The following is a 16,400-nucleotide window of genomic DNA, read 5'->3' as shown; positions in this document are numbered from 1 at the left end:
CCCCTTCAGAAGGATTGAAGGCTCTCAGACCCGCCTCCCTCCCGTCAGCTCTGCCCCGCTCAGGAAAAGAGCCCTGCTCGCCGTCAATCACCCAAGGTGCCCGCCTCCTCTCCCGGCATGCTTTTCGCAGCCGGATCAAAAATGGCTGCCGGCCGCTGCCTTCGCTGAGGTGACCGGTGCGGAAGATGTTGGCGGCGCGGCGGCTGGTTAAGCGAGAGGGGTGCTTGTGGGCGTCTTGGGGGCAGCGCCGCAACAGGGGGTTGTACGGGCCGAGGACCCTCAGGCGCCCCTTGCCTCGCACTCCCTGGACTCTGAAGGGGCCGGCGCCCGGGGAACCCCTGCCATGGTACTTACGGAGACCGCCGCCGGTGCGGGAGCAACTGCCCGAGCTTGACACGGTGACATACGCGGAGAAGATGTACCGGGTGCCTTGGCTGGCCAAGCCGACTTTCCCGAAGTGGGAGAGAGGCTGGCACGACCCTTACCACCGCCAGAGCCCCCCGGTAGAAGAGCTGCCCGACTACAAGACGCGGCCTTGCTACGAGTTTCACCGCAGAAGCCGCCTGCAGGAAGGTAGCCGGTGGCGCGTGGGCGGGGCTTGGTGGAGGACGCCCCGCCCCCTCGCATTCGAATGAGGAGGGGGGCGATTCGGTTATGCTAATGGGAGCCAGCAAGCAGGCTGAGGTTAATTGAATAAGTTGGAGCTCTGCAAATAAGAGAACCGGACTAAATGTTTTATTCGTATGGCAAGGGCTGATGCTGGGGGAGTGGGGGGGGTGAGTTATTTAAATACAGGCAATCCTCGGATTTATAACAGTTCATTTAGTGACCGTTCATAGTTACAACGGCATTGGAAAAAAGTGACATGACCGTTTTTTTCACACCTATGACGGTGCAACATCTCCCTCCCCCATGGTCACATGATTTACTTTTGGATGCTTGACAATTTGACGGTTGCAATGTCCTGGGGTCTTTGGTGACCTTCTGACCAGCAAAATCAATGGAGAAATCAGATTCACTTAACAACCATGTTACTAATTTCACATCTGCAATGATAGATGGCAAGAGAGGTTTGTTAAATGGGGCATTTAGCAAAATTTCTTACTGAGCAACATACATTTTGGGCTCAGTTGTGGTCGAGGGTTACCTGTAGTTACATTAGTTGTATGTATATTTTAATGTTACTTTTTGTGTCTTTGAGTCAGTTGTTGACTCCCAGTGACTGCCTGGACAAACCTATGTAATTTTCTTGCCATTGTTTTTTGGAAATGGTTTGCCATTTCCTCTTACTAAAGGCTGAAAGTGACTGGTCCAAGGTCACCCATTAGAACTAATGACTCATGATCTCCTATTTTTTAACTACTGCATCAAGCTGGCTCTCTGTATACATACATACATACATACATACATACATACATACATACATACATACATACACCATACATACACACACACACACACACACACACACACAGATATCTGTATACAGCATGTAATATTGTTAAAAATTAGTCCCATGTGATCCTAGGTTAGCCATACTGACCCAATTTATTAGGTGCAAGGTTATTTCCAAAGCAACTCAAGCCAGTATCCATTTACTGTACTCATTGTACTTATGCCATAGTCATGCTCTTAGGAAGTACTTTGTCTTTGTAATTATTTTCCTACTTCTGTAATCAGATGTAGAAGTAGTATACAATAGTTGTCATTGGAGGAAATTGAGTATTGTGTGTAATATGAAAAGCATTTATTCATTTTTCTGTGTAAATATGTACCTTTTTATTTTGAGGTGTGAAGCAAGCATTGTGGCTAATGAAGGCAAAGCTAATAAAAGGCTTACCTTCCCCAATACTTAACATAATGAATGACATAACTTACCAGTTGGAGGACCAGGATGAGAGAATTCTAAATGCAATTTCTCATGCTCGTTTTTGGGCTGGCACTGAAGACGATATTTCCTTTAATAAATACAGGTATGTTTTTAGCCTAGGTTTTCTTTGTAGCTTCAGAGTTTGTTGGTGCTCTTTGTCATTCTTTTAAACAAGTTTTTTAAAGAAGTTAAAATTAAACAAGTTTGTTTAATTGGATTATATCTTGCAGTAGCTTCCAAAAATGTGTAGAAGAAATATGAGCACTGCATTCTCTGAGCTATTGCTTATTATACTTTTACTGGTTTCTGCTTGTAGAGTAGATAGTTCTTAAATGACTCAGAAATGCTGTGTTGGATATATGTATAAGTACTCTTCCATGTAAGCTGCCTGGAGTCACCATATATGAGTTGGATGGCCAAATAAATTTGATTGACAAACAATTACATTTTTAATTTTATAAAAGAATTTTTTTATTATCAGGAATTTGAGAAATATTTTTCTGAGTTTTTACCTTGTATTCCTTGCATAATACCATATGGCTGTCTGAAAATGTTAAGCTAGACAACTGCTGGTGGTTATTACCAGTGTATAAGGTGCTTTACAAAGAAAAAATGGACAAACATCTATTCCAAAATTTATAGGGATCAGCAACATGGTGCCCAGTAAAAATATCTGAATCCTCATTAGATTAGAAAATCTCACATACTTTTGAGGAGAGAAAAATTCACAGGATCCCAAAATTCAAAATCTAATACAATTTGATCATCTTGTAAGATTTAGACTATTTTTAAAAATTGTGTTTAGTTTTTAATTGCCTTGCCTAAATCCCCAATATATCACTTAAAAAAGAAAAAAAGGTAAACAAAATGAGTGCAAAATATTTCAGTTATATGATTTCATTACTTTATATGAATGGATTTTTTTTCTGAAATAAAAAGAGGAATTGTAAAAAGGTTTTGAAAGGGGTATTTTTTTTAACTTTGTTTTAAACCTGAAAAAAATGAAACAGTTTTGAGTGTATGGGAAGAATTTTGCAGTAAATTTAATTTGGTTATTCAGGATTACATATTGATTACATATTGACAAAAGGTATAAAATTATTTCTATCTTTCCTATTTATTGTTTCTCTTTATAATTAGAAAAGGCAGAATAAATTTGGAAAATAAGTATGATTTGTATTTATAATAATCTTTAAGTTAACATATAAACTTTATTGTAACAGTTGAAGTAACTTAAAAACAGTTGGATTAATCACAAATACCTGGCATGTTATCTCATGTACATTTGTAACTATCACCTTATTTTGTGTTTGCCATTTTGCAAATATTACAATAAATATCAGTTAAGAAAATCCTGATACAGTGAAACTTCTGGCTTGGATCTAACTATCCTCTTGTTCTGAAGTCCTGTGCTTCTGGAAGACCTGCTCCACTTGTGCAGGTCAATGACTGTCAAATTCCCCTCACTGAGTAAAAGAATGATGTCCCAAGACTACAGAGCAACAGCTACATGGGAACGAGGTTAGTTAAAACTGTAAGCTTTCTTTAAACTAAGGACAAATGTCCCAGATTTTGAAGTAGAGCCAGTGATGTTATAAAGGTCCTGAATAGAGGAAATGGTTTGTTTCTTTTTATTTGAAGAAAACCGTTCCTAGAGAGGAGGGACTTCACTGAACTGTATGTATTTGGGGTGGGGAGACAATCCAGGTGCTGGGTAGATTAAATTCCTTACCAGTTATCAAATATTTATAGAAAATAATTTTACAAAGATAGAATGCATAGTTAAAACAAATATAAAGCATAGAACATTGTTTTCAAAGAACAATATTAAGCTCAGATTGCAAATGTCGTTTTTTCTGATAGTAGCTGAGCCAATGTATGTTGCTAGATCAAATAGAAGTACTTGATATATTCAGATTGTCTATGATTTCCAGAATTGAGAAAAGAACAATAGTCACTTGGAAATATTCATTAAAAGTTTTTTTTCCTCTTTGGTTTTTATAATATCTGGTTTATAACGAACTAACATAAGTTATTTTCTTTTATAGAGTCTGCTCTCATTCAGATTAATATTACCGGTGGAAAGCTTCTGAATGCAGTAAATTGTCTACAATCTATAGCATCCAGCGATGAGATATTAGCCACTGAAGATTATGATTTAGAAACTTTCTATCCTATCTCACCTATAATTGATCTTAGGGAAAAGAATGTATACAAAATAAAAAATGATACTGGTAAGTTAAACATAATTTGTTTCACAATTTCTTAATTTGTAGGTGTGAATCTACTAAATGAAATATGAGTGTAAGAAAGTCTTAATACAAAGAGTTGAGTGAATGTAAGTGAAGAATCAAATGTCCTAAGTAATTGTCTGACGATTGTGGATTATATGCAGATGGTCTTCTTTTGCAGTAAGTTGTGATCTTGTACTAAATTATTCCTTAATTTATATATAGGTTTCAACAAAGGCTACCCATATCCTTATCCTCATACATCATACACTATTGAAAGTGGAAAAAGGGAGATATCGGAACATTTACAAGCCAGAGTTTTGATGTTTGCTTTTGGGAATGCTCTAGCCAAGGCTAAAGAACTTTATGGAGTAAGTATTATAATTTAGACAGAAAAGCTGTAACTTGTCATAACTGATCAAGAGATGCAGGTTATTTTTGCTCTTGACAGTTCATAATTAACACTTCATAAATATTGTTCCATTAACTGTTAACATGATATACACATGTGCAGCTTCTGCAAATCTTGATTTCAGATTTCTAGAAAAGAGAGGGGTGGAAAGCAATATTTGCAAATCTAGGACATATTTTTCTTGGTCCTTGTTGGACCTGAGTTTTATTGGCTGGCTGTGTGAAGGCACATAATCAGTGTGAAGGCACTGTGAGAATGGTAGAGCTGACAGTTTTGAATAAAATGATCAAAGGGAGCAAATTCACATTGCTGATCATTTGGATGTTATGATCATAGTAGTTTTGGATTTTAACGAGCAAATGGAATTTTAAACTTTGTGAATGTATGAGATAACTGGATGCACTTTTGAATTTCCTATTTTAAGAGTAAAATAATTTCTGTAATATTTGTAATTCCTGAACAGTTATGACTACTATAAGAGAAATTCATGAGATTGAAATGGTTTTGGCATATTATCTAATGTTGGAGATGATAAAAGCCAGCACTGATTTTCCTATTTGTTAAGCTGTGGAAAATTGGTCTGTTCTTTGGCAAAGCCACCTGTGGGTTTTCTGCTACATGTAAGTTTATCATCAGTCAAAATACAATCAGCAATTTGTGTTTGGTGAACCTGCATGTTACTTAGGTCAGAACAGCACGTCAGGTATTAACTATAGTTTGATAGACATGTATTTGATGAATGTCCAATTATAGCTTCCTAATATCCGTGATAGCCCAGTTTGTCTCCCCTTAAGCTTCTCATACAGCTTTTCTTTTTTTCTTGCCCAGGATGAACCCAAAGTCTTGGAGAAGCCAGTAGTTGTTCAGAGTATTGGTACAAATGGCCAAGCTTTCCACTTTGTAGTATTTCAGTTAAACACAACAGATTTGGACCCTAGCAATGGTGTTAAAAACGTGGCCTGGCTCGATGCTGATCAGCTTTTATATGAGGATGCCAGGAAGCATCCAGAAATCAAGAAGAAAATAGTTCTGGTATGTTGAAAAAGTGAAAACTTGATGATCAAGTCATTACCAAAAGAACATTTAGCTTTTTAATTTGGTTAGAAAATGTTTATTGTTGGTTAGATCTACATTTGGCCTTTTCTCCAGGAGCTCAAAGTGACTTATGTCAGAGGAGCTCAGTCCTTATTATCAGAACCACACTATGAGGTAGGTGGTCTAAGAGTGTGAGTGATTGATCAAAAGCACTTCAGCTTTTCATAGAGTGGAGTAGAAAATGAATTCCCTAGTTCTATACCACCCTGGCTCACATACAACTGCTTTTAAAGCTAATGCGGTTGCTGGTAAAGCTATTTCAAAGTTTTCACAGTTGTATTACTGTAATATACTGTACTGGTCTGAAAACCATAATTAATGCAAATGTAGCCACTAGGCAACACCAGGATGAAAAACTTGGGACCAGATTCTCCTAACTTATATCAGGTTCTTTCCAACTATATCAGTCATCTGTAATCATCAGGAAAGCCCGTGTTTGGCTTGCAAACTGCTCTATGGTATGCTAACATCAGTGAAGGATGGCCTTCTCTCTGGTGCCCTCCTGTGAAATGACCATTCCCTGTTATACATCAAGCATCATTTAAAAAGATCATCCTATTTAATTTGATTTTCCCCAGACATAGTGGGGCAAAAAAGTATTTAGTCAGCCACCAATTGTGCAAGTTCTCCCACTTAAAAAGACAAGAGAGGCCTGTAATTGACATCGTAGGCAGACCTCAACTATGAGAGACAAAATGAGAAAACAAATCCAGACAACCACATTGTCTGATCTGGAAAGAATTTTTTTGCAAATTATGGTGGAAAATAAGTATTTGGTCACCTACAAACAAGCAAGATTTCTGGCTCTCACAGACCTGTAACAACTTCTTTAAGAGGCTCCTCTGTCCTCCGCTCATTACCTGTATTAATGGCACCTGTTTGAATTTGTTAGTATAACAGACACCTGTGCACAACCTCAAACAGTCACACTCCAAACTCCACTATGGTGAAGACCAAAGAGCTGTCGAAGGACACCAGAAACAAAATTGTAGACCTGCACCAGGCTGGGAAGACTGAATCTGCAATAGGCAAGCAGCTTGGTGTGAAGAAATCAACTGTGGGAGCAATAATTAGACAATGGAAGACATACAAGACCACTGATAATCTCCCTCTATCTGGGGCTCCACGCAAGATCTCACCCCATGCGATCAAAATGATCACAAGAATGGTGAGCAAAAATCCCAGAACCACAGCGGGGGGAACTAGTGAATAACCTGCAGAGAGCTGGGACCAACATAACAAAGGCTACCATCAGTAACACACTACGCCGCCAGGGACTGAGATCCTGCAGTGCCAGACGTGTCCCCCTGCTTAAGCCAGTACATGTCCAGGCCCGTCTGAAGTTTGCTAGAGAGCATTTGGATGATCCAGAAGAGGATTGGGAGAATGTCATATGGTCAGATGAAACCAAAGTAGAACTGTTTGGTAGAAACACAACTCATTGTGTTTGGAGGACAGAGAATGCGGAGTTGCATCCAAAGAACACCATACCTACTGTGAAGCACGGGGGACCAGGATGATTGATCCGTGTACAGGAAAGAATGAATGGGGACATGTATCGTGAGATTTTGAGTGCAAACCTCCTTCCATCAGCAAGGGCATTGAAGATGAAACGTGGCTGGGTCTTTCAGCATGACAATCATCCCAAACACACCGCACGGGCAACGAAGGAGTGGCTTCGTAAGAAGCATTTCAAGGTCCTGGAGTGGCCTAACCAGTCTCCAGATTTCAACCCCATAGAAAACCTTTGGAGGGAGTTGAAAGTCCATGTTGCCCAGCGACAGCCCCAAAACATCACTGCTCTAGAGGAGATCTGCATGGAGGAATGGGCCAACATACCAGCAACAGTGTGTGCCAACCTTATGAAGACTTACAGAAAACGTTTGACCTCTGTCATTGCCAACAAAGGATATATAACAAAGTATTGAGATGAACTTTTGATATTGACGAAATACTTATTTTCACCATAATTTGAAAAAAAAATTCTTTCCAAATCAGACAATGTGATTGTCTGGATTTGTTTTCTCATTTTGTCTCTCATAGTTGAGGTGATGTCAATTACAGGCCTCTCATCTTTTTAGGTGGGAGAACTTGCACAATTGGTGGCTGACTAAATAATTTTTTGCCCCACTGTATGTATGCTGGATTTTTTTTAAAAAAAAAATCTAATAGAATTTTTAACATGCTTTGGGAATATTTACAGTGAGTATATATGTGGTTCTAATATTTTTAAAATAAAAAAAATCCTCCTCCACTGTAATAGGATATTTTGAAAGTCCTTTGATAGAAACCATCACCAGTACTAGAGGGTCGTTCAAACAGATTAATCCATATAATTCATTATACCAGGGGTAGTTATAATGCTGTAACATGCTTTCTAGAATACATGGCCATCTCTGGGTAAGAATTCCTAATCTGTTTTGTCTTATGCTGGAAACTTAACTGTTGACAGAGTTTCCAAAAGGCAGAAATTATATTACTTACATTACTGGTCTTATTTTTTTTCTGATTCATTGAACAGAAGAAAACTTTCTGAAGGGAGAATGTACCATTAAATGCAGTAACACTCTGCAACATTTAGATGCTGACCTAATTTGTGTGCCAGACATTGAAATATCAGGTGTTCTCTCTACAGATTCCTGCTGGAATACATGGCTACAACCCAGACACATTCAAAAAATTCCTGGCGCTCTACTTGCACGGTGTTGTGTGAACAGGTCCAAAGAAGTCTGAGTTCAACTTCTAGTTCTTCCTGAAATATTACACTAGATGTACAGTTAACACAAGACTGAAAAGGATGTTATTTTTAATAAAATAAATTTTTCAATACATTCGTTAAAGATTAATACTTCGAAGAATTAGAGTAGATTTGATGCAGTGTTTCAAGGCCACAGGAGAAGAACTAATTAAGTCAAAACTTTTTAACCACTTTGAAGGGTATTTTAATTTACAACATTGGATGTATATCCCGGAAGGTATACTGAATTAAGATAAATTTTAATGTAAAATTTTAATTTAAAGCAGATCTATATGTTGAATGGACTCAAGAAGTATGGAAGGCAAGACAGTTGCATTCTTGCCTAAATATGGGAAAACATGTTTCTTTGAATTTTGTTTCTCAAAAACCATGTTTATCCCAAACAGTTTGGCAAGTTATCCAGAGCATGATTGTTCTGGAATTTGAAACAAAACACTTATGCTTTGAGCCATTAAAGAAAAAAAGTGTTTTTTTTTCTTTAATGGCTCAAAGCATGGGGGGGGGGGGATTCATGCTTACCTAATTAAAAGTGTTTAGACTTATGAAAACTGATGAAGGTAAATTGCAACAAGTATTTTCCACCCAAGCTCAAAATGTGTAACTTCCCTAAAATGGAATATAAACTATTTTATAATGCTGTATAGAGGATTTTTGGGTATTACAGAGCATGGTGTTCTGTCTTAGATAACTTAGCAGAATTATTTATTCAGCATAAGGTCTGTAGAGTTTTTCAGTGATCCAGGTCATGGTTGTCCCAAAGATGCTTTTGCCTGACCAGGATGACTGAGAATCTCTACTCTTTCAGTTATACAACTTTGAATTGTATGGGAGTAGGAATGGATTTCCCATGGAAAAATTGCAGACTACAGGAACCTCAGAGTTTCAACTACTCTTTAAAAGATGCAAATTACCAGCTGTCTGCAAGAAATATAAATCCTTCCATTCCCCACTATCCTGTCAGAGCTGAAGAAGCTTCTTGGATGAGAAGCTAAACATCTTCAAATGGAAAAAACAAACTCCAGTTGCTTTCTGAAAAAAAAATCTTTGGGATATTCAGCATAAGATTTATGAAGGATAAAGAACAACTTCTACTGAAAAAATAAGCATAGCTGCTGCGAAGAAATCTTTTCCAGCAGCATTAAGCTTAACAAGGCAGCTACTTATTAGGTAATTAAAATTATAGTAAAGATGAATAACGCATGATGGAGAGGATTTCCTAAAAATCTTTCATAGGCTGCAATTTCATGAGTAATGCAGAATTATAAAAATATTGATGTGGTTAGGTTCATATAAAACAATACAAGATACGAAAAAGTTAAACCCAAAAGGGTTTCAAAGACCTTTTCAGATGTGGTTGCTGTGTTCCAAATTATGCATAAGGTACTCAGTCTTCCCCATCCCCAACACAGGTGTCTGGCATAATAACTACTATATGTGCTTGCACCTTTATTTAAATCTATGGTATTGTCAATGGCTGGAATACCATGACACACCTCATCTTAGAAACCCTAACTGGAAGAATGCAAGAGGGCAACAAAAACGAGGAAATCTTATATGGTACTTGGCATCTCCAGGATGAAACATAAAATTATGTATATGGAAGATGATTTGAAAATATTAGAAGTGGGAATATTGATTAGGAAAAGATTAGGCCAGTCAGATTTCATGCAAAGAATAGTGCAAAAAAAGAAAAAGTTGAGAGCCAGGTTATAAAATGGAATTTGATCACTTGCATTAATAACTTGCTGCCAGTCTATTGCAATATTGACACCAGATGTCTGCAAATCAGTAGCTAAGGAGCAATATTCAGGGACGTATTGCCTTCTTGTTATCTGATTAGTCATTCCATGGGAAGATGGGACCAGATGAAGTTTCTTGACAAATTGTAATGAAACTAAAGATGTCTGGACATTATTATGTCTTTGTGTTGCAACTTTTAGAGAAATCTTGCACTTCAAGTTCTGGAATGTTTAATTTGATTAACGATTACAGTTTGATTGGAATCTTTAAAAAATATTTTAATGTGCCTTTTGCAGGGTTATGTAGGTTGCTTGTGATAAAACAAGAGACACAAAACAATGGCAAAACCAGTAATTTGCTGGAAAGCTGGTCACTGAATAGTCAGGAGCTTCCGGCTAAATTATATAAATTATGCTTAGCAAGGGAGAAAAATCCATTCACACTTTGTAGAATTCATTTCATGGGATGGAGAAGAAAGGCCATCTACCTTCATTCAGCTCATATTTAGGTAGCATCTATACTAAACCTGGTTTCCAGCATGGGAGAGGTCTGACTGGACAGAAACTAGCTGTTCCAGGTCAAATAATATCAGTTAATCTTGCATCACAAGTCTTTGAAACTGCCATTCTTTAAACCACCTCAGTCAGAACAGCTGGTTGAATTTTGACAAATGTAAATATGTTTTGACAGGCCAGTGAAGTATTTGTGTAATTGCAAGCGGAGATGATGATAGCAGTTAACCAAACTGTTCTCTCACAGTTAGGGAGCCAGTAGACCAAACAAATAAATAAGCCCTGCTGTTATACAGGGAGACCTGGCTGAGCTGTTTGTCTCTTCTGGATATAAAAAGAAAGTGCACTGACAAAAGCAACAGGAAACCATCAGTATTCCCAACATGCCTTTCCAGCCTCTTGCTTCCCCCTATTATGAATGCTGACAAATAGTCTCTCTTCCTCCAGTTTCTTGACTAGAGTGACAATGCTAAGGCTGCCCCCCAGGGACCTGCCACAGGGTTTGTGATGGCTTTTGAAGCTGCTCCCACTTGTTGATCTCTTTGTCTGAACTGCCTTCAACAGGTAGGCACGGGCTCGGATAACACGACGCACGAAGAAACCTGTATGCTTTTCAAGACGGAATGGTTCCTTAGCACGAACCCATGATGTGAGGCTAGTATGAAATCAAACACTTCAGGTTCCGCTAATAGAAGGCTGCAGGAACCCACAGACGGCTCTTGTCTTATGGTCCGGTTGCACGCATTAAAATGGCAAAACAGCAAAATTAAGTACTCCATACATCCATGGACTTGAGCACAGGTCTTTCACTATGATATGCTTCAGCCAGGCTTTTCCTGTACTGGTAGTCCTCGACTTAACAACAGTTCACAGTGGCAGTTCAAAGTTAACAACAACACTGAAAAATAGTGACTTGTGACAGTTTTTCACATGACCATTGTAGTATCCCCTTGAGTAAATCTATATGGCATTTGAGCCTACATATAATTGTGGCCGCAAGAATAACCTATGCACAATTTTGGAAATCTACTACCATACCATCGGAAGATGCCATAATTAAAAAGATTTATGAATGTGCAGAAATGGACAGAATGACGGGTTGGCTGAGGGACAAAGGAGAAACGGAACATTATCTTAGCTGGAACCTATGGTATATGTGGGCGACAAGGAGAACAGCAGGGACTTAAAACGGGGAAAGTTAAATAGCATTTGTTAACAATAGGAACAAAAAGTGAACAGGGGTATAATAGATCCCTGAACTTTGTAACGAGAAGATGCTGCTTAGAGACTAAACAATGAGGAAGGGGGGGGGGGGGAAAGTTGGGCTGTGAATGACTGTCACGGGGGGGGGGTTGTATGTTTAAAATTGTATTTGTATTTGTATGTCTTATTCTTTAAAAAATGTATAACCAATAAAGATTATTTAAAAAAAAATTTGGATGCTTGGCAACTATGACAGCTACAGTGTCAGTATGCTTTGCTTTTCTGACAAGCAAAGTCAATGGGAAATCCAAATTCACTTAACAATCATGTTACTAACTTGATAACTGCAGGGATTCACTTAACAACCGCAGTAAGAAAGGTCATAAAATGGAGCAAGATTCACTTAAAACCTCTCTCACTTAGCAACAGAAATTTTGGCCTTGATTGTAGTTGTAATTTGAGGGCTACCTGTATTTATTTTTAGGACTAATGCTAGATTAAAATCAACAACCCTCTGCAGAATATTTAGATATGTCCCGCCCAGCCGCCCTGTTTAGGATAACCCGCTCCCTCCTAAATAGGAGGGAGACGGGGGACTCCCTACAGGGTAAGGCTGAGGAGTATGTCCAGTTCTTGGCGGACAAAGTTGCCCGGTTTCGAGCGGACCTGGACTCCACCCCAGTAGATCCAGCCGAGACACAAGGAGAAGACTTGGCAAACCATCTCTGGGTTGAGTTTCAGGAAGTTGCCTCTGGGGATGTGGACAAGGCTATGCGAGCTGTGAGTGCCTCCACCTGCATACTGGACCCGTGTCCCTCCTGGCTGGTTGACAACAGCAGTGAGGTGACACGAGGCTGGATCCAGGCGGTTGTTACCGCCTCTCTTCGGGAGGGGTACTTCCCCACCGCGCTTAAGACAGCGGTGGTAAGACCCCTCCTGAAGAAACCGTCCTTGGATCCAGCTGTTCTTAATAACTATCGTCCAGTCTCCAACCTCCCCTTTGTAGGGAAGGTTGTTGAGAAGGTGGTGGCTCTCCAGCTTCAGCGTACCTTGGAGGAAGCTAACTATCTTGACCCCTTCCAGTCTGGCTTCAGACCCGGTTACAGCACAGAAACCGCTTTGGTCGCATTGACCGATGATCTCTGGAGAGCTAGGGATGGAGGCCATGCTTCCATCCTAGTTCTCCTGGACCTCTCAGCGGCTTTCGATACCATCGACCATGGTATCCTTCTGCAACGACTGCGGGAGATAGGGGTGGGCGGCACTGTTTTGCAGTGGTTCTCCTCCTATCTCTCGGACAGGTCGCAGTCGGTGTTGGTGGGGGGGCAGAGATCGTCCCTGAGGCCCCTAACTTATGGGGTGCCGCAGGGGTCGGTCCTATCCCCCCTACTATTTAACATTTACATGAAACCGCTGGGCGAGATCATCCGAAGGCACGGGATAAAATATCACCAATATGCGGACGATACACAGTTGTATCTGTCCGCCCCGTGCCAACTCAATGAAGCGGTAGACGTGATGAACCGGGGTCTCGAGGCCGTTAAAGACTGGATGAGAGCAAACAAGCTGATACTCAACCCAGACAAGACCGAGTGGCTGTTGTGTTTTCCTCCCAAAAATTTGACCAACATACCATCACTCAGGCTGGGGGGACAAAACTTACACCCCTCAGAAAGGGCCCGCAACTTGGGAGTCCTTCTGGACCCACAGCTGACTTTTGACCACCATCTCTCAGCTGTGACCAGGGGGGCATTTGCCCAGGTTCGCCTGGTGCGCCAGTTGCGGCCCTACCTGAATCGGGAGGCCCTCACAACAGTCACTCGAGCCCTTGTGATCTCCAGGCTGGAATACTGTAATGTGCTCTACATGGGGCTGCCCTTGAAGAGCATCCGGAGACTTCAGCTAGTCCAGAATGCGGCCGCGCGAGTGATCATGGGCGCACCACGGTTCGCCCACATAACACCGATCCTCCGCGAGCTGCACTGGCTACCTGTCGATCTCCGGGTGCACTTCAAGGTCCTACTCACCACCTATAAAGCGCTCCATGGTAGTGGATCTGGCTATTTGAGAGACCGCCTTCTGCCAGTTACCTCCCTTCGTCCCATCAGATCGCATAGAGTTGGCCTCCTCCGTATTCCATCCGCCAGTCAGTGCCGACTGGCGACTACCCGGAGGAGAGCCTTCTCTGTTGCGGCTCCGACACTATGGAACAATCTTCCCGTGGAGATTCGTACCCTCACCACCGTCCAGGCCTTCCGCACAGCCCTCAAGAACTGGCTAGCCCGTCAGGCCTGGGGATAAGTCTATTTTCGCCCCTCCCGAATGTTGAGTGAATGTTGAGTTTTATTGTTTAATTTACTTTTGTTCACATTTCTTTTTGTACTGTCCTACACTCCCTTTCCTTTGTGATTGTAAGCCGCCCTGAGTCCCCTCAGGGAAAAGGGCGGCCTATAAATGTCCAATAAATCCAAAATCCAAATCCAAATATCCCCACTCCCCAATTGTGAAAAGGTAATCCCAGCAAACATTTTTAAGTACAACTTGCCCAGAGTTTCTTCCTCCATCACCTCTGTTCCCTTCACGTGGCTGTAGCATTTCTTGTTGCAATTAGTATGGCAGACAGAAACGGTAGTGCCTTAGCATCCTGTAGAGCATTTGGTAAAGCACAACCCCCCAATTCTTATACTGTAGACTTGCATTATTATACAATCCCAAATTCACATTCATTGTAAAACTACCCCCCTCCCATCGGCTATCCAATCTTCATGGCCAAACAATCAACTGCTTCCACAAATCTTAAGATTACTCAACTGGAAGAAAAACTTGAGAGCTCCAGGACATTCTTTCCACGTCTTTTCAAGGGAAGAATGAGTTGCGCTTTACATAGCGTTGGGCAAAGAAGAAGAAAAGAAAAGGTACAACATGAGAAAGCTGAAGCAAGATTAGTCGTAGAGATTTTGCAAACCATGCAAATCCCAAGAGTTGCTTTCTAGTTATCAAAAAGAAAATACATGCTAGAATACGAAGATGAGTGTGAGAAAGAAACAGGATGCAGAACTCAGACTTCTTTAAGATCTTTTTAAACGGGGAGGGCCAAGATTAAATGATTAGGAGAAAGGAATTTGAGAGCTACCTTGGGGCTTCAAAGAAAACATCTGCAACTCCATTTAGCCTCCATTTGCACTGCTAATTGCTACTTACATTAGATGACCAGATGCTCCAGCAAACTACTGCACTGCTTAAAAAGAACTGCATTTCAAAGCAAGTCACCCCAAAGCATTACGCTGTAGTTAAACATAATCAGATTTGACAAAGGAAAAAAAATGTGTGGATGCAGAATAAAATATTCAATGCAAAATAAACAGAAAAAAATATTTCATAGCTTTCTAACCGCATTGTGTTAGTTCTGCTTTAGAGAGACAATAGAATCATAGAGTTGGAAAGAGCCACATAAACCAACAATTCAATTCCCTGCTTAGTGCTAGAACCCCAGTTAAAGTATGCCCATAGATGGCTGTTAATCCTATGCATACAAGGAAAGGAAGCCCAGCATAGGCAGTCATTTGATTCTACTGTCAAACTAATGTTTCTGTTAGATAAATGGAAGCCCATCTTTTAAGACAGACAGCTAGTCTTTAAATATAATATTGATCACAAAACCAAGAAAATAAAAAAAAACTGCAAACCATATCCTAAATATCTCAGGAATATTTCAAGCTTCTTGTTCTCTAATTTCAAAAAAAAACTCAGGATTTTTATCTGGTGAAAACAGGAAGACAGAAAACTAGTTCATCATTAACAGATGTAGCTGATCACAGGGATGTATTTTGCAGGTACCAAAGAAAGGCTTAATATGGTGCTTTATAGAAATCACCAAGTTGCACATAGAGAGAACCATTGGATATTGCAAGGAATAGTAGCTGAAGTCAAAGCTGAAATAATTCCATTACTATCTCTGAAGAATGACAGCTAGGATGGTACAATGGTTAGGAAGCCAGGTTGGAAGGGAGAATGGAGTTGTAGTTCTACTCTAAGGCACAAAGCCACAAGAGTGACTTGGGCCAGTCAGTCTGTCTCAGCCCTAGAAGGAAGACAAGGGCAAACCATTACTGAAATCTTGCTTAAGAAAACTGCAGGAACTTGTCTAGGAAATCGGCAGGACTCAGGAGGCATAAACCAAAACGAACGCTTCTAAAGTGCATGTACACAATGGTGCATAAAAACAAAACACCACCCTAATAAAAACCAGCAGCATAAACCAGGAGCAGAGTCTTGCAGAGATGGATTCTGAACTAAAGTTCTACTGTATAACAAACATTTGCCTAGCAAAAGAAGAACATGTTGGAAATCCGATAGCAAATGCCAAACGTTGCAAACCGAGGACAAAACTGATCTTGTTGGTTAAGGTGTTCCGTTATGTACAGTAGGCATATTAGGCTGAAAGGTTCTTTGGGCACCAGATGGAGACCTTTTTATTTTCTAAGTCCTTTAATATAAGATGCTGATGAAGTGATGGAGATTGGGTGCACATGTACAGTATATTTTGTCCTATTTTATTTTTTTCAGCTGATTATTTTAT

At 40.2% G+C, this 16,400-nt stretch overlaps 1 protein-coding gene across 1 annotated transcript; it reads left to right on the top strand.

Moving 5' to 3' along the window:
* Positions 1 to 96: 96 nt before the first annotated feature.
* On the top strand, positions 97 to 8,439 carry MRPL37 (mitochondrial ribosomal protein L37). The gene is made up of 7 exons (XM_032217637.1): positions 97 to 573; positions 1,790 to 1,973; positions 3,276 to 3,391; positions 3,919 to 4,104; positions 4,327 to 4,472; positions 5,342 to 5,545; positions 8,244 to 8,439. The coding sequence occupies exons 1-7, from the start codon at positions 186 to 188 to the stop codon at positions 8,319 to 8,321; spliced, it is 1,302 nt and encodes a 433-aa protein (XP_032073528.1). The 5' UTR covers positions 97 to 185; the 3' UTR covers positions 8,322 to 8,439.
* The last annotated feature ends 7,961 nt before the right edge of the window (positions 8,440 to 16,400 follow it).

Source organism: Thamnophis elegans, chromosome 5, assembly GCF_009769535.1.
Source record: "Thamnophis elegans isolate rThaEle1 chromosome 5, rThaEle1.pri, whole genome shotgun sequence".
Lineage (NCBI taxonomy): Eukaryota > Metazoa > Chordata > Lepidosauria > Squamata > Colubridae > Thamnophis > Thamnophis elegans.
The sequence above is the reverse complement of the archived record's forward strand: the minus strand, read 5'-3'. Positions and strand labels throughout refer to the sequence as shown.

Bases quoted from the DNA above. Each gene is read 5' to 3' on its own strand.
- MRPL37 (XM_032217637.1), top strand. From the start codon at position 186: ATGTTGGCGGCGCGGCGGCTGGTTAAGCGAGAGGGGTGCTTGTGGGCG. The intron at 574-1,789 runs GTAGCCGGTGGC...TTTTATTTTGAG, and splicing joins CAGAAGCCGCCTGCAGGAAG to GTGTGAAGCAAGCATTGTGG. The intron at 4,105-4,326 runs GTAAGTTAAACA...ATTTATATATAG, and splicing joins CAAAATAAAAAATGATACTG to GTTTCAACAAAGGCTACCCA.